This window comes from Loxodonta africana, chromosome 17 (genome assembly GCF_030014295.1).
Source record: "Loxodonta africana isolate mLoxAfr1 chromosome 17, mLoxAfr1.hap2, whole genome shotgun sequence".
Lineage (NCBI taxonomy): Eukaryota > Metazoa > Chordata > Mammalia > Proboscidea > Elephantidae > Loxodonta > Loxodonta africana.
Genome location: NC_087358.1, coordinates 4,670,066 through 4,688,378, shown reverse-complemented (window position 1 = coordinate 4,688,378; position 18,313 = coordinate 4,670,066). Strand labels below are relative to the sequence as shown.

General features: G+C 44.3%; 1 protein-coding gene across 6 annotated transcripts in view; it reads right to left on the bottom strand.

The window, feature by feature from the left end:
* The window catches only part of N4BP2L2 (NEDD4 binding protein 2 like 2), a 103,474-nt gene that overhangs the window by 16,680 nt on the left and 68,481 nt on the right, over positions 1 to 18,313 (bottom strand). For 2 of the 6 annotated variants that reach the window (XM_064269942.1, XM_064269941.1), the window contains exons 3-6: positions 14,942 to 16,677; positions 10,345 to 10,430; positions 8,844 to 8,889; positions 6,360 to 6,469 (exon numbers count right to left, since the gene is read on the bottom strand). In XM_064269942.1, coding sequence (XP_064126012.1) covers positions 8,866 to 8,889; positions 10,345 to 10,430; positions 14,942 to 16,677 — 1,846 coding nt within the window. In that variant the 3' untranslated portion in view covers positions 6,360 to 6,469; positions 8,844 to 8,865. Of the gene's footprint in view, positions 1 to 4,746; positions 6,470 to 6,889; positions 8,890 to 10,344; positions 10,431 to 14,941; positions 16,678 to 18,313 lie in introns of those variants that run through there. The other 4 variants (XR_010318168.1, XM_023547238.2, XM_023547242.2 and 1 more) reach the window with 4 other exon arrangements.

The following is an 18,313-nucleotide window of genomic DNA, read 5'->3' as shown; positions in this document are numbered from 1 at the left end:
TCGGGGCCTGCCGCTTTTCTTTTTCCGCTCATTCTTTTTTTTCATCCTTTTTTTTTTTCTGCCTGCCAAAATATTCTTAGAAAGCTTCGTTGCCTGTACATAACTTTAAATCTCTTCTTCCTCAGAAAAAGTGCCTCTCAAAACTCACCTTGGTTCATGAACAGTAGCAACACCAGGTCTCCTGAGCAGGAGCGGCTCCTGCCCCGGTGCGGCTGGGCGGACGCCTGAGATGCTGCCGTCTCTGGGAATATTTCAGCCCCCCAGGGAAAGTGGCGGAGTCCTGGAGACCACTGAGAGGGGTTTCCGGAATTAAGTTCTAAGTTCCAGGAACCACTGGACGCCCACCAGTTGATCACCCCAGTGACTCTCCTATATTTCACACTCAGGAGTGTGATGGAGCCATGTTTTCTGAACCAAACTCAAGGTGCGTGGGTTGAAAGAGATGATATTCGAACTTGACACCACGCTGGAAAACCCAGGAGTATGGCGGCTCTGGTGTAATAATTACTGTAAAAGAGATACATTTTGTTTCTGGCAGCTGTGGTATTAAAATTATGAAAAACATTGTGAAGAAAAGCACCTTCCTTCTAAAACAAAATCCAAAGATTTTTCAGTAAACTTAGAAGGGGCTATCCCAGCAGGGAGGGGCTCTGTGCTGAGAAAGCTTCCCCTAAGGTGACCGTTGACACTGTATATGTGCTCGAGTGTGTGTGGTATGTGAGTGTGAGTAAGTGTGTGTGTGTGTGTGTGCGTGCGCGTGTGCAGAGGACGGGTACTTTCTGGATTCTTAGCACTGCTGAAAAACACTGGCATTTCAAAAGGTTTCTCTAAATTTTAGGGAAAACCATAAGAAATAGAGACTATACGTGAATCATAAAAATAATGCAGCTTATATAATGTACACACCCTGTCCTACCTCTGACGAGGGTCTATGCCCAGCCTCGGATGCTGGGCCTCTTTCATTCTACACCTGCGTCATGGAATCCAGGAGCCACTCTCCACACATGGCTACTGAGCACTTGAACTGCAGCTAGTGAAAACCCTGAGATGTAACACACACTAAAAGACTCGGTGAACAAATGCCCCTCTGCCATGGGACCAGAAGAACTAGATGATGCCCAGCTACCATTACTGAACATTTTGATCAAAGATTCCGTAGAGGAATCCTGATAAAAATGTAGAACAGAATTTCAAATTCTCATGAAATCCAGACTTTCTGGAGCCATGGAGACTGGATGAGCCCCCAAAACTACTGCCCTGAGATAAACTTTAAACCTTAAACCAAAAATATCCCCTTAAGTCTTCTTTAAAACCAAACAACAGTTTAGCTTAATTAGTAAAGAATGTCTGCTTTGATGCCCACCCAAGTTCATTGCAGCAGTGTTTACAACAGCAAAAAGTTGGAAGCAACCAAGGTGCCCATCAACGGATGAATGGATAAATTATGGTATATTCACAAAATGGAATACTACGCATCAATAAAGAACAATGATGAATCCATGAAACATTTCATAACATGGAGAAATCTGGAAGACATTATGCTGAGTGAAATTAGTCAGTTGCAAAAGGACAAATACTATATAAGACCAGTATTATAAGAGCTGGAGAAATAGTTTAAACAGAAAAGAAAATATTCTTTGATGGTTGCAAGAGGGGAGAGGCGGGGAAAGGGGTTTTCACTAATTAGATGGTAAAAATAAATAAATAAAACTTACCTAATTAGATGGTACGTAAGCTTTATTTTAGGTGAAGGGAAAGACAACACACAATACAGGAGAGGTCAACACAACTGGACTAAACCAAAAGCAAAGAAGTTTCCTGAATAAACTGAATGCTTCAAAGGCCAGCATGGCAGGGGCAGGGGTTTGGGGACCATGGTTTCAGGGGACATCTAAGTCAATTGGCATAATAAAATCTATTAAGAGAACATTCTGCATCCCACTTTGGAGAGTGGCATCTGGGGTCTTAAACACTGGCAAGCAGCCATCTAAGATGCATCAATTGGTCTCAGCCCACCTGGAGCAAGGAGGAATGAAGAACACCAAAGACACAAGGTACTTATGAGCCTAAGAGACAGAAAGGACCACATAAAGCAGAGACTACAGCAGCCTGAGACCAGAAGAACTAGATGGTGCCCAGCTACAACCAATGACTGCCCTGACAGGGAACACAACAGAGAAGCCCTGAGGGAGCGGGAGAGCAGTGGGATCCAGACCCCAAATACTCGTAAAAAGACCAGACTTAATGGTCAGACTGGGACTAGAAGGACCCCAGAGGCCATGGTCCCCAGACCTTCTGTTAGCCCAAGACAGGAACCATTCCCAAAGCCAACTCTTCAGACAGGGATTGGACTGGAATATGGGATGGAAAATGATACTGGCGAAGAACGAGCTTCTTGAATCAAGTAGACACATGAGACTATGTTGGCATCTCCTGTCTGGAGAGGAGATGAGAGGGCAGAGGGGGCCAGAAGCTGCCCAAATGGACATGAAGACAGAGAGCGGAGGGAAGGACTAGGCTATCTCATTAGGGGGACAGCAATTAGGAGTGTATAGCAAGGTGTATATAAATTTTTGTATGAGAGACTGACCTAATTTGTAAACTTTCACTTAAAGCACAATCAAAATTAATTAAAAAAAAAAAAAAGAATGTCTGCTTTGAGCATTATGCTCTTTTAAGAGCTATCTATATGGGATCATACTGACAACAGCAACTGGCAAGATTAGATAGGAACCTTTGGGAGAGTGCGTTTATGTCAATGTGGAGGAAGGACTCAGGAAATTTGGGGGAGAATGTTGCACACCACCAGCAGGGCTCCTTAAAGTATTTATCAGAAAGTCATAAATATTGCTATTGAAGCCCCCTAAGAGAGCAAGTGGTTGACAGATTCCAGAGCCCCCCTCCCTAGCTGCCTGTGCTTAGCCCGTAATACTGGTTAGATCTGTCCTGAAATCATCCCGCCCTGGACCAAAGGCAAGTCCAGTTTCACAAGGGCTAGGAGTCTGCAAAGGAGCCCTGGTGACACAGTGGTTAAGCACTCAGCTGCTAACGGAAAAGTCCATGGTTTGAAGCCACCAGCTGCTCCACAAGAGAAAGACCTGGCTATCTGTTCCCATGAAGATTAAAAAAAAAAACATGTTGCCATCCAGTAGATTCCGACTCATAGTGACCGTATAGGACAGAGCAGAACTGCCCCACAGGGCTTCCAAGGAATGGCTGGGTGGATATGAACTGCCAACATTTTGGTTGGCAGCAGAGCTCTTAACCATTGCACCACCAGGACCCCAGAGCCTAGAAAACCCTATGGAACAGTTCTATGCTGTCCTAAAGGGTCCTTTAGGGTCGTATAAGTCAGAATCGACTCGAATGGAACTGTTAAGGAGCCTGCAGAGCCAGCAGGAACTCAGGGGAGTTCAACCAAACACTGCAGACCACGGCCTCTGCAGGGAAGACTTCAGAGTGTAGAAACCAAAAAAACCAAACCCAGCGCCATGGAGTCGATTCCGACTCATAGTCGACCCTATAGGACAGAGTAGAACTGCCCCATAGAGTTTCCAAGGAGCACCTGGCGGATTTGAACTGCCGACCCTTTGTTTAGCAGCCGTAGCGCTTAAGCACTACGCCACCAGGGTTTCCAAGGGTATAGAAGGAAAGAGAAACTGAAAGTGCAGGAAATTAGCAGAAGGGAAACACTGAGCTACTTTAAATAAAGCAGCATGTTCCTGATAAAGATGGCAGACTGAGCGTAAGTATTAGACTTCCTTCCTCTCCCTATCTGAAACCTTCCCAAAATGTAAAGGGTTGCTTTTTTGGGGGGGGGCGGGGGTGCGTTCTATTGTTTTAAATATAAACTGTAAGAGACTGAGAAAGAAAATCCATGCTACAACATTTTGGAAACTGGAGAGCAAAATTTTAGCCAAACAGATTTAGCCCCTCAAAAAAAGCCTGAATTAGAGAAAGCCAGAAAGCAACACAATCTACCAAGCATAACCCCCTAACAGTGTCAGAAGACCTGGGGGAGAGGAGGCCAGGTTCTGCTATGGACTGATCTGTGTCCCCCCAAAGCAACGTTGGAATTCTAACTCCATAACTGAGTTTGTGAGCTTGTTTGGAATGGGGGGCTCTTTTGTTATGTTCATGAGGCCATCCTGGAGTAGGGTGATCCTAAAACTTAATCTCTTCTGAGTGGTGACTTAAAGACAGAGAAGCCAGACAAGGACACACACACACACACACACACACACACACACACGGAGAGGCCCTGTGAGAGGCCCTCTACAGGCCCCAGAACACCTGGGCCACTGACAAGGAGGGACCCTCCCCAGGAGCCAAGGCCCTGATTGGGACTGCCAGCCTCCAAAACTGGGAGACAGTAAGGTCTTGTTCTTTAAAGCCACGCACTTGTGGTGTTTTGTATTAAGGCAGCTCGGGGAACCCAAGCCAGACTCTGAAAGGCAGATGAGTTGGAAGTCTTTAAAAACCAGTTAAACACCCACAGGGCCAGGCAGCTGCCCCTCCATCCTAGGGAAGCCTGGAGGTTTATTCCTGGCAGAAGGTAATACAGAGGGCCTGGGAGGAGCAGGAGGTAAGATAAGCAGATAGAACTCCCTCACTGAAAACAGGAGGAGGAAGTAAAGCTCTACACGGTGAATACTGAGTCCATAATCACTCCTTAGCTTAACATTTTCAAATATGAATTTTCATATTTTAAACTAAACAAAAACAGAATAAAAAAAAAAAAGTTACCTATTATGCCTATGGAAACCCTGGTGGCGTAGTGGTTAAGGGCTCGGCTGCTAACCAAAAAGTTGGCAGTTGAAATCCATCAGCCACTCCTTAGAAACTCTATGGGGAAGTTCTACACTGTCCTACAGGGTTGCTATGAGTCAGAATTGACCGCAATGGGTTTGGTTTTTTTGGTTTACTATGTCGACTCGACCGCAGTGGGTTTTTTTGGTATGCCTATTTTTTTTTTTATGGAGCCCTGGAGGCGCAGTGGTTAAGAGCTCAGCCTCCAACCAAAAGGTCAGCAGTTTGAATCCACCAGCCGCTCCTTGGAAACTCTATGGGGAAGTTCTCCTCTGTCCTACAGGGTCGCGAGGAGTCGGAATCGACTCGACGGCAACGGGTTTGGTTTTGGTATTATGTCTACATAGTACAGTGGAGGTCTGCAATTCCTTACCAGAAGCCTTGAGTCTAGATCTGTTTCAGAATTCAGAAAGTATGTGTTTGTTTTAAGACAGTCCCACTCATGGTGACCCCATGTGTGCAGAGTAGAGCTGCTCCATAGGGTTTTCAAGACTGTGACCTTCCAGAGGGCCAGGCCTTTCTTCCAAGGTGCCTCTGAGTGTGTTCGAACCGCCAACCTTTTGGCTAGTAGTTGAGCACTTCACCATCTGAGCCACCTAGGGACTCCTTTTTAGGACAGTAACCCAGCACATACATATGACCTTACATCCGAGTGAGTGGGACCTGGGGCAGCCCCCATGATTAACACATGAATATTCACGCAGAAAATGTGTGAACAGTCACATTAAGTGGGGCAAATACTGAGTAAAAGTAACCTGTCACTTTGGGTCAGATTTGCTGCCAAATTAATTTTAATGCCAAATTTATAATAATAATAAAAAAACACTTCTGGCGTTTAGAGTTTTTCGCATTTCAGAAATCCAGAAATGGAATCATAGATTTACGTGTGGATTTAGGGCCTACCCTTCGGATCTCACTGCAAATTTTCTTTTTTTTAAATAATATTTTACTGTGTTTTCAGTGAAGGTTTACACAGCAGTGTAGGCTCCCGTTTAACAATTTCTACGCAAGTTGTTGAGTAGTTACATTTTTCACAATGCGTGAACATTCTCAATACTTCCGCTCTGGTTGTTCCATTTCCATTAATCTAGCTTCCCGGCTCCCTGACATTCTCATCTTTGCTTTAAAGTAACTATTGATCGTTTGGTCTCATATAGATGATTTTTTTAAAGGAGCACTGTACTCACGGGTGATATTCTTTCTCTTGTGAGCCTATCTGCTATTTCATTAAAAGGTGACCTCAGGGGCTAGTTTCAGTTCAAAGCTTGAAGAGTATCTCAGGGCAACGGTTTCAGGGAATCCTCTAGTCTCAGCTGGTGCAGTTGGTCTGATTGATGTCAGTTTCCAAATAAGCTTCTCAAGTGTTCTCTGACTTATTTTCCTCTATAAAACATACGAACGTTACGGCAAACCTTTTGAAAACTGGAAAATAAAATGTTCATTCAATTGGTTACCTTTTCCGCTTAGTATTTTTTATTGTTATTCAGAAACAAGTCAAGAATGGGGGGCATATTACCAGCCCCGTTTTGTTACCCAATAGGCACGACCTTGGAGGCAGTCCTGGGGCGGCACTGGGCACGCCGGATCGAGGGTTTAAAGCACTCTGACTTTTCTCACCGATTAGGACCCTCGACTGCACAGTGAAGACAGGAGGCCGCAGCTACAAACAAGCGCAAGTCCAGACAAGAGGAAAGCATAAGTGTGGTTTGTTTTCAGGGTCCCAGCCTTAGTTTCCCTGTTTATGCCCTTCCCCCGGCACCTAGGACCCCCCCCCAGAGTCCCCATAGCCCACTCCACCTAATCCCCCTTATTCAAGGCCCACCAACAGGCATTTACCAACCTCCTGCGGCCCTGCCCCTAAATCAGGAGTCAGCTATTGATGTTAAGAAAGGTTAATACATAATTCATGGAAACGTGTTAACAGGTTTACTAGGTCAACACATTCCTCTCTTAGAAAACGTAATTTATGTTTTGCCAGGGGGGCATTTCAAAGACAATGCTTTCACCCAAGGGGGCACTGCTGTTGTTAGGTGCCCGTGGAGTGGGTTCCAACTCCCAGTGACCCTGCCTGACACAGCAGAGCTGCCCCTTGGTGTTCCTAGGCTGTAACCCTTGCGGAAGCAGATGGCCAGGCCTTTCTCCCCTGGAGCCGCTGGGGCTGACAGGGGTTGCTAGGACTTTAGAATCTACTCCAGGGCACCCAACAACGATGACAATTTTCTGTTTACCCCTTGAGGCCTGCTGATCAGCACCCTATGGCAAACACAACATGAAAAGCCCTTTTTCATCATAATTGTGAAAAAATCTGCAAATAGCTGCCACATTCGTAAAATTCTCCAGCAAGAGAAGATTCATAACCAGAGGATTAAGACCAGGTAAGAGGCAGCTTAGAAGGCAGGTGGAAGATGAATAAAAAAATCAACAGTATGGTCCAGAAAAGGTCCTTGACCTGAAACATCCAAACTTAGCAAATAGAAGTAAGTTGTTAGCTGCTGCGGAGTAGGCTCCTGACTCATGGTGACCCCATGCACTACGGGACAGGGCTTTTGAGATCCATGGATTTTTTTAAAGCTGATTTTCAGAAGCAGATCGCCAGGCCTTTCTTCCTAGTTCATCTTAGTCTGAAAACTCCACTGAAACCTGTTCAGCATCAGAGCAACACACAAGCCGCAACTGACAAATGGCTGCGTGTGAATGCACTGGCCAGGAATCGAACCTGGGTCTCCCACAAGGAAGGTGAGAATTCTACTACTGAACCAGCAAACAGAAAAGACTCCTGGACTGGTCACAGCCAAACACATCCAGGCTTATTGCCTGCAGCGGTCTCTCATCACATGGGGGAGAAGGAAAACAATTCCTTACTGACAACCGTCCCTGTAATACAGATGTTTTCAGGGCAGGAAGCCTTTCCCTGCTGCACCCTCAGGTTAATAACAAATTGGCAACTAGTAAAGATTTTCTTCCAGGTCCATTATTAACTTGTTTTTCTTGTAACTGTTTTTAGATAGTTGGTTTAGTAAAGTATGTTAAATATCTTTATCCCCTAAGCGTATAAGTACACATGCTTGTAGACTTAAGAACTTCTTTTTTCATTATCTTTGTTTCATCTTAATATTGTTGTTGCTGGGTGCTGTTGAGTCAATTTCAACTCATAGTGACCCCATGTGACAGAGCAGAGCTGCCTCAGAGGGTTTCCTAGGCTATGATCTTTATGGAGCAGATAGCCAGGTCTTCCTCCTGAGGAACCGCCGACCTTTCCGTTCCTCTACTTTCCCCTAGTTTCCAGGGGTCCATCCAGTTCTCTAGACTCTTCTCCCAGATAATTTAGTCCTTCTCCCTCTTCTCTGAGCAGGACCAGTTTTAAAACAAGCACAGCTATTTCTACTGGATATACATGTATTTCTAGTTGAGAAATGGAAACACTCTTACAACTGAGAGTCGAAAAGAAGAGAAAAAAACACAATAAAGACACAGTGCATCCAGTTCTTATTATATGCAGAGACATATACGCTGGTAGCAGCTGTGTTTATTTCATAATTTAGGCAACTGAAAAAATGTACAATGTGTTTATTTTAATGTCAGTGTGGTGTTAAATTTAAAATATAAGTTCGTCCTCCCTTCTGAAGGTATTTTCCTAGGGGGTCATTTCATATTTGAATACAGCCCACACCCCTGACTCCTGGTCCTCCTCACACTGACCTGGTGGGGAAAGGTGAGGGGAGGTTAGAAAGGAAACCCCGCCCCCCCATAAATTGTAATGTTGACAGAGTGCTCTACAATGTGTCCAGACCAATAAACGTGGAGACTTAATTTGGGAGCAACAAGCTAAGCTTCGTTGCATTTCACAAAGGATCTACATTTAAAGGAAATCAGAACATCACGTGGGCAACGGTAGACAGAGTTGCCATGGTGACAAACTACATTTGTTAGGTTTTGCTCTGCGATCCTGGTCCAGATGAGCTATTAAAACCAAATGATGTCAGTGTTCACTTCCCACTGACGATGCAGAGGTCTTGGGAATGCGCTGTACTTACAACTCACGGGATTCTCATTTTTCTAAGCAATCTTCTTCTGTCTTTTCTAGAAATCATAATTAAAACACATATAGTGAAGATTAATATTTGACACTGGGGTTAATTAGTTTGCACCATCATGTACCTCCCAAAACGACCAAAGAACATACAGGCAGACCTGCGAAAGCCAGAACCTGTCAGAGAAGGAAGACAACAATTTCCTACTAACAGAGAGCAAGAAAAAGTGGTCAGACTGTGCCCTGTCAAAGGCAGAAAACTTGCAAGACCCAGAAAAACAAGGCAGTCCCATCGCGTCCCGGCTCTTACGGGTTCCCCCGTAATAGTTACAAATGTCACTTAAAGTATGGCTTTCTTTCTTTCTTTTTTTTAAGATAACAATAAAGCCTCCATGGGGAATGAAGAAAAATAAGTTTAATAAAATGTATTTGGTTTTACTAACTGGACAAAGAAAATGAAGCTTCTTTTCCCTGAGCTGTGCTTTAGGAAGAGTTAAGAAATAGCTACTCTCCTGAACTACTAGTAAACTACCAAGTTTACTAAACCTCGGTTTCACTGTTTATTTCAAAGCACACCCCTAGCATGATCCCTGGGCACAATTACATTGCAATTAATTCACCACGGCTGTCAGCTGACAGGAACAGAGAGGCCCAGGCGCCCGCCCCATTTTGTGTACACGGACTGGTGGTGCTCCCCGAATTTGTATTATCCTTCCACTGTTTCCAGCCAGCCTGCCTCCCGTGTGCTGGGAAAGTACCAGCCTGTCAGAAGAGGTGGTCGTATGTCACCAGGAACCAACAGACCACACCGATACTGAGGTGTTTCTGATCTAACTTGTAGCCGCTACCAGCTCGTCCAGGGTAAGACTGAGGGCTGGAAGGGAGGGAAAAAGTGTTGGAGTACAAAGGACTCGTCGCCTGAGCAGGCCCTTACACCAGCACAGGCCCGACCAAGCGCAGGGAAGCCTGTGAGAGCCGGGACTCGAGGGGACTGCCTTGTTTTCCCGGGTCTCGCAAGTCTTCCGCTTTTGACAGGGCGCCGTCTTACCACTTTTCTCTTGCTCTCTATTGAGAATCCTACCTCATCAACACCCACTGAGTTATCCTTCTCTGACAGGTTTCTGGCTCTCGCAGGTTTTATTGTCCAGCCTTCTTAGGGGCTAAAGGGAAGTAAACAAGCGGGCATCATTCACCCAGCCCCAGACATCCTGGTTCTGAATTAACGCAGGAGGGCTGCCGTTCACCACTGACTTTGATGAACACAATTTTCTATCATTTTTCTTTTCTTTAGGAGCCAGTTAACCCGTTGCCGTCAAGTCGATTCCGACTCATAGCAACCCTATAGGACGGGGTGAAACCGCCCCCATGGAGTTTCCAAGGAGCGTGTGGTGGATTCAGACTGCTGACCTTTTGGCTAGCAGCCGTAGCTCTTAACCACTACACCACCAGGGCTTCCCAGAGCCAGTTGGGGAAGGTCTTTTTGAAAGCCGTACTTTTACACATACCTCTACTGATGTCTTCCATTGCGAGTAGATCATCTTCAGCGTCTTCCAGTCAAGGGGGACCACGTAGTCCTCAGGCAGCAAAGAGTCTGTGAAAACCAATGGGGCAAATTTCATCTTTAATGCCACACAGGTCTTTTTACCTTAAATGTGAAGATACGCAAATATGGTATAAGGACCACTGTCATCTTATAAGCCTAATTTTTAAAAAATACTTGCTTTTATTGTTGTTGAAAATAAACACAGCAGAACATACAGCAACTCACAATTTCTCCATGTACAATTCACTGACAGTGATTAAAGTCTTCAGGTTGTAAACCATTCTCACTCTCCTTTTCCGAGTTGTTCCTCCTCCATCAACATAAACTCGCTTCCTAGCTAACCTTTCAAGTTGCTGTGGTCACTTTGACCCCATATAGTTCTTAAAAGAGCACAATGCTCAGGGCAGACATTCTTTACTAATTACACTAAACTATTGTTTGGTTTTAAGAAGACTTCATGGGATATCTTGGGTTTAGGGATTAAGGTTTACAGGTTATCTCAAGGCAATATTTTGGGGGGTTCACCCAGCCTCAATGGTGCCAGAAAGTCTGGATTCCATGAGAATTTTAATTCTGTTCTACATTTCCCCCTTTTGGTCAGGATTCTTGTACAGAATCTATGATCAAAACATTCAGTGATGGCAGCCAAGCACCATCCAGTTCTTCTGGAGTAAAAGCCCAGTTTGAAAGCTATTCCAGCGCTGGCCGACATAGGAGTTAGTTGGCCTCAGGTCTACGCTAGCAAACCGTACGCAGGGTCAATGATGATGCTTATAACATACATATGTAAAACTGTACGTGTCAGAGTTGACATTTTCATGTGAATATAATTATATATTCACATCAATAGATATATATTGAATTGCTTCAAGTGGGATTGTCACAGGGCATAAAATTCAGGTCATCACCCTTTCCTGTGATGTGTAGAAAACATCACAACTGTAGCAAGTTTAGTTTTCTTGCAAATTGCTCCTTCACAAATGAGTGTCTAGTAAAAAAAATTCTCTAAAACAACAAAAATGTCTTTTTCTTATGCCCACATACTCCTAGCAACATGAGTACTTGGTTTCTTAAGGAACACATATGGCCCTGATATGAAACACCTACCACTGTGTCTGCAAAGCACCCCGCAGTAGGGCTCATTTGAGTTCTCCACCTTGTTTGCCAAGGAGCCCTGGTGGTACAACGATTAACCACTCTGCTGCTACCTGAAAAACCGGCAGTTTGAATCCACCCAGCGGCACTGCAGGAGGAAGACCTGATGACCTATTCCCACAGAGATTACAGCCTAGAAACTCTGTGGGGCCTCTGCTCTGTCACATGGGGTCACTATGAGTTGGAATCCACTCGACAGTGCCTCGTGACAACAACACCTTGTTTGCGACACCACTGGCTTGTCCAGCCTCTCCTAACCAATCTGCTCACAGCCTCCACTGGGTTTTCCCTCTCCCTTTTAAAGTACGTGCTGCTTCCCAATGGGAAGCCCCTTCCCTCTGCTTTTCATTCAAGCTACATCCTTTCCCTCTTGCTTATAATTTTACTTCCACATCGAAGCCAGTTCCAGATAAAACCATAATCCCATATTCTCTTCAACTATCCCTTTAGCACTGTTAGCATCACTCCTAAAATATTCAGGAGCTCATCATATATTTTCTGTGTACAGTAATGTTGTTTTGTGTTAGTCTCATCTTCCCATTTAGAAGGTAAGCTATTTGATGAACGAGGCCTGTCTCTTTGAAAAGGTCTTCCGGACCTTCATTAATGGGCGCTCAGTTGTTAGGGCTGATTATGATGAGACATTTGAAGGAGGAGAGGCTCAGAATCTTTCCCACCATTGCCTTCGAGCTTTTTGGTGCCAATCTAAGGCAGCCACTGTTCATCTTCTGGAGCCATGGACCCTTCTGAGGAGCTGATAAAATCTATACAAAGACTATTTTCTCTCAGGAAAAATAGCACAAAAAGGCACAGAATTTTTTTGCATATAATATGGACCTTGGACGATTTCTGACCTAAAATGTTTTCAGTTAGCTTTTAAAATTCCCCCAAAGCAAATGCGTTTTATTATCTTTTAAAATTGCTGTGTAACTTTGGTGCATTTAACCCATCAAACCCGTTGCCGTGGAGTCGACACCGACTCATTTTGCGACACTATAGGACAGAGTAGAACTGCCCCATAGGGTTTCCCAGGAGTGCCAGGTGGATTCGAACTCCGACCTTTTGGTTAGCAGTTGTAAGGCTTAATGCTGGGCTACAGGGGTTTCCCTGATGCATTTAGAAGGACATAAAAATTGAAGCAAATAGCAGGATGTGATTACTTACTGGCGGTGTTTGCAAATGTGATAAACATGATACCAAAACCTCGAGATCAGGGTGATCACTGTGAGCCCTGGCACTTAGTCAACTCTTGGGTCTCAGCTGCTGGGCCCAAGCATGTCAGAGAGAGCAGGGCTGGGGCAAAGAGGGAAACCAGGCCCTGGGCACCGTGGCTGTGGTGGGAGAGAAAGAATAGCAGCCAGATACAGGAGAACTGCTTCTGGTGCTCTGGCCTCTTTGACTTCCACCCCCGAGGAAGGATAGCCCTGTTGCCGTGGAGTCGATTCCGACTCATGGTGATCCCAGGTGTGTCAGAGTAGGACTGTGCTTCATAAGATTTCCAATGGGTGATTTTTCAGAAGCAGGCCTTTCTTCTGAGGTGCCTCTGGGTAGACTTGAATCTGCAACCTCTCGGTTAGCAGCCGAGGGCATTAACCATTTGCAGCATCAGGGACTCCCAAGGAAGGACACTGGGAGGTACTGGCAATTGAGTTACAGACACAGCAGAATTGGGAAGGTGCTCCTTTCCCACTTTAAGACATTTAGCATCTTAACCATGTTTATTACTAAGAAGAAATTAGAATACAAAAAGAAAAACTCATATTTTCACTTGCTCTATCCACAAGTAGTTTTTTTTTTTTTTTAATTTATGAAAACTACAATTATAAGAAGGAGCCTTGGTGAGGCAACCGTTAAATTCTTGGCTGCTAACCGAAAGGTTTCGTGGTTCAAACCCACACAGTGTCTTCATGGGAGAAAGACCTAGTGATCTGTTCCCCTAAAGATCACAGCCTAGAAAACCCTGTGGGGCAGTTCTATTCTGCCACATGGGGTCGCAACGAATTGGAATCAACATGACAGTTCCCAACAACAACAACAATTACAAAAGCCAGAAGGAACCTTTCAAGTCAACTAGTTGGACAGACTCCTTCCCAGTCTTCTTTTCAGTGTCCTTCTCAGTAGTCTTTTGTCCTTCAGTTGAACTCTAAAAAAATAAGTTCAAGTTCTTTCAGAAGGTTTTTTTCATCACTTAATCTTTGCTTCCCTGTTTGTAATTCTCATACCTGGGAGCCATAGTCATAAACGAGAAAGCAAAGGGCCATGTGCCAAAAGGGGTAAATCTGGAAAGAAGGAAGATTTTAAAAAGTAGCCCAGGTCTATCTGTTGTACCACCACTGCTCACCTGCCGTATGCTTCATCCTTCCCAGGGTCGAGTTAGGTTGAGATTCCAAGTATCCATGTACACCAAGTCATTTAGGAAGATTATTGGTTGGAATGGAAACTCTGGTGGCATAGTGGTTAAGAGCTACGTCTGTTAACCAAAAGTTTGGCAGTTCGAGTCCACCAGGTGCTCTTTGGAAACTCTATGGGGCAGTTCTACGCTGTCCTATAGGGTCTGTATGAGTTGGAATTGACTCTACGGCAATGGGCTTGGTTTTTTTTTTTATTATTATTGGTTGTAATACATGTCTGGTCACCTCCATTAACAACTGCCTCCTTTGCCATGAGACCAGAAGAACTGGATGGTGTCCACCAATACCATTACTGAACATTTATACCAAGGATTCTATAGGAGAATCCTGATCAAAAGGGGAAAAACAAGGAACTGAATTTCAAATTCTCATTGAACCCAGATTTTCTGGAGCCATTGATTCTGGATGATCCCCTATTACCCTAAAGAAATCTTTAATCCTTGAACCGAAACTATCCTCTGAAGTCATCTTTGAACCAAATAACAGCTTAGCCTAATTAGAAAAGAACGTCTGCATTAAGTTGTACATTCTTTTGAAGAATTATCTATATGTGATTAAATTGATAACAGCAACTCAAAAGTATAGATAAGCTTATGGGGCAGTGAGTTTGTGTTAATAACGGTGAGATAGTCTGGAAAAGGTTGTCAAGAAAGGTAGCACAACTTGAGGAATGAAACCTATGACGGTGAACTGTACATACAGAAATTGTTGAGGCAGCGTATGTTTCGTTGTGCATACTTTCACCAATAAAAGAAGGAAGGGAGCAGGGAGGGAGGGAGAAAGAAAGGAAGGGAGGAGATCAATGGTGATGAGCGGGGAAGGGGCAGTGGGCAGCACCAAAGACAACACTGGCTATGACCCTTCACTTCAAAGCTGAAAAGCACCCCCATCAATGGGCCTCGTGAAATCACTAACCCTAGAGAGTAACACTTCAAGAATTACTCATGCATGCTAAACCGGACCTTTTATTTTTAGCAAGTATAAAACAATTACCCATTGGAACTCCAGGAGATCCAAAAAGCCTGACTAGTTGAAAGGCAAACTCTTGGGATAAGGGTAGCCCAGGAGGAGTACAGGTAGTCCTTGTGAAATCTTGGTTTTCTTCGGTTTGTGAGGACTGGAAGGGCCTGGCTTCTTCCTCTTTCTCCAGCTTATCACCAACCCTTTTGCTTAGAAAGTGATGATCAGAAGGGAGTTTAAAAGAATATAAAGTATCAGGTTGGTGACATAAAATTTCTGGAGAAACCAATCTCAAGTCATCTTGTTTATGATCCACCATTGTCTGAGATCCGGAAGTCAAAAACGGTGTCCTGCTGGTAAGAGAGAGCTTCCAAAAGCTGGATGTATACTGTAGCATAAGAGAAGAGACGGGGCTGTGGTAAAACCACACAGAGCGCCCCAGCCTGTTAAACGGCAGGCAGCGAGGATAGAACCGTCCCCCTAAAAATAGAGAGAGGTCTTTGATAATATCAAGAGAAAAACATAACGGATGGGGATTGGAGGTCATACGGTTTTCTTTCTTCTCTTTTCCATCATTTATCTCTGAAATTCTATCTTTTTCTGCTCCCCAAACAAGTTTTAGTCCATGATTTTCTACTAACAGGACACCTTTTCCCATTTCTTTTACATTATTAGCCTGTCCCTGTAAGCCAAAGTTTGGTGCCAGACTAAAAGTCCTCATCTGTCTCCTTGTCTTATTCTTTGTTGATACTAAGGCTTTCCTTGGGCTACCCAGTTCAGGGAGGTAGTTTCTGAAGATACTTGTTTCTATAAATGAATCTGTAGTCTCAGCTGAAGATGACAAGTTTTCATCTTCTATCAATAGCTTCTTCTCTATCAATAGTTCTGGGCTGTTTCCTGGCCTTGGTACTCCTTCACATGTGGAGATCAATTTAACCAGGTGCCCCCTGCCATCGGGACAAGCCTGTCTCCGCCACCTGCCTTTCTTCGGTCTCTGTTCACATATAAATGTGTGAGGTCCCTCAGGCCAGCTACCGAAATAGGGCTGCCCAGCAGAGGCCAGCTGCAATTCCTCATCAGATAAATCGGTCGAGAAAAAAGCCCACTCATTGGTTTGAGGTGTATTTACTCCTTGTTCCTCTATTAAAACCTGACGTGAAGTTTTGGATCCGCGTTGATGGCACAGGAGACTTTTCTCTCCCGCCTCTCTCTTCGGCATCAATGAGTACAGGCCTTCGGCAAATCCATCCTGGACATCCAACGGCACAGCGTGTGTATTTTCAGTCTGCTTTTCTACCTTCACACCCGAGCAATCACCTCTGGTTACGGAGGAGAGGTTTTGAGTCACTGCCTGACAAGCAACTGAGCTTCCACTTGGAATCGATGACAAACTTAGAAGCAAGTTATCACCTTCTTTAGGGGGGTAATTCTTTGGTGTATTGTACAACTCAACTACAGACGTAACATTTGGAAATCTTTCTTCAAGATACATGTTTTTCTGGCTTTCTTCCTTAGAACCATCCACAAAACCTCTTCGTTTATTTCCCAGACCACCTGTGAGGGTACACCTTGGCTCCCTTTTGGTCTCTTCTAAATCCTCCTCCTCACTCTGAGACGGCTCCTGAGCTCCTGGAGTGAGATAGCTTAAGACATCACAGGCATTTTTCCCCACGATTTCACTGTAATTAGTCTGTGTTTTGTTTCTCTTTCTGTTTCTCTTCTGTTTGAGTTTCCTGAGCCCGTGTCCAGTTTCCTTCAAATCTCTTTCTCTAAAACACAAAAGAAATGAGGAATTTTATGACATCCGTGTAACATTAGTGAACTATACCATCACACTCTTCACGGGGAGATTTAAGAATCGTTAGCACAAGAGAGTCTAAAATGTACATGTACTTTGTACTATATTTTACAATCACTATTAAGAAGGATATTTTAATGCTGTAAATTAAAAAGGAGCCTACTTCAAAGAAGTTAAAGCTATTTTCATAAACCAATAAAAACTTTATGAAAACCTAGTATTTTCTTGAAAGAAATTTGTCCCCTATTGTATTCCATTATGTATTTTTTAACCTACCAATAAACATCTTGTATTTCCCAGCATCTTGTACCTTGAAAAGTGGCTGGTATAGCCTCAGAGTGGCATAACTGTAGTGACTATAGTAGTTAGGTTTTCTCTAGACATAAAGGAATTTGGTGTCGCGCTGATGCGTTAAATTACAAACAATGGTTGGAGAGCAGCAGAGTCCAGTATCAGGCGGGTGTGCTTATACAGGACCAGTAAGAGGGAGTATGGGCAAACCCCACCTTTATCACTAACTGCGTGGCAAGGCTCAGCGTGAATCTAATTCTCACCCGGAAATGGATCTTCCCACATCTCCATTTCATGTCACCAGCCACTTCGTGGCACCTCCACTCTGACCCTAACCACCTAGAGCTAGGTCAGACTTCATCCCTGACCATCCAGGGCCAGGTCACCCGGGAGCAGCTGCAGGCTCAGGAGTCTGCACAGCTCCCTGCACTTTAGACCAGCCAGCTCTTCTCTCTCCCTCTCTAGCCCCCTGGGGCTAGGTTACAGCTAGAAGGGCTCTGTCCTTCGTCAGCCGCCCAGGTAGCCTTTCTGTCCACCAGCCACCCAAAGCTGGTTCCTCACAAGTTAGGACCCTGTCCTTATGACTGCCTGCGTAGCCCCCCTCTGAACTAGCCACCCTGAGCTAAATAAAAATTCTATTGCTTCTTGTGGGTTCGTTAATTCTCTATAACAGCTCAAAAATTTTGGAGAATATTACCACCTCTTGTCTGTCGGTTTGTCATGCTGTGGTGGCTCGTGTGTCGCTGTGATGCTGGAAGCTATGTGAGAAAGGTTACCCACGGCAGACAGGTTTCAATGGGGCTACCAGACTAAGACAGACTGGGAGGAAGGATCTGGCAACTACTTCTAAAAAAATTGGCCAGTGAAAACCTTATGAATAGCAGCGGAACATTGTCTGATATAGTGCTGGAAGATGAGACCCTCAGGTTGGAAGTCTCTCAAAATACGACAGGGGAAGAGCTGCCTCCTCAAAGTAGAGTCAACCTTAATGACATGGATGGAGTCAAGCTTTCAGGACCTGCATTATCTGATGTGGCACAACTCAAAATGAGCAGAGCTGTACACATCCATTAGTGATTGGAACATGGAATGTATGAAGTACGAATCTAGGAAAATAGGAAGTTATCAAAAATGAAATGGAATACTTTAAGATCTATATCCTAGACACCAGTGAGCTGAAATGGACTGGTATTGGCCATTTTGATCAGATAATTATATGGTCCACTATACTGGGAATGACAAATTGAAGAGGAAGAGTGTCATATTCATTGTCAAAAAGAGCATTTCGAAATCTATCCTGAAGTACAATGTTATCA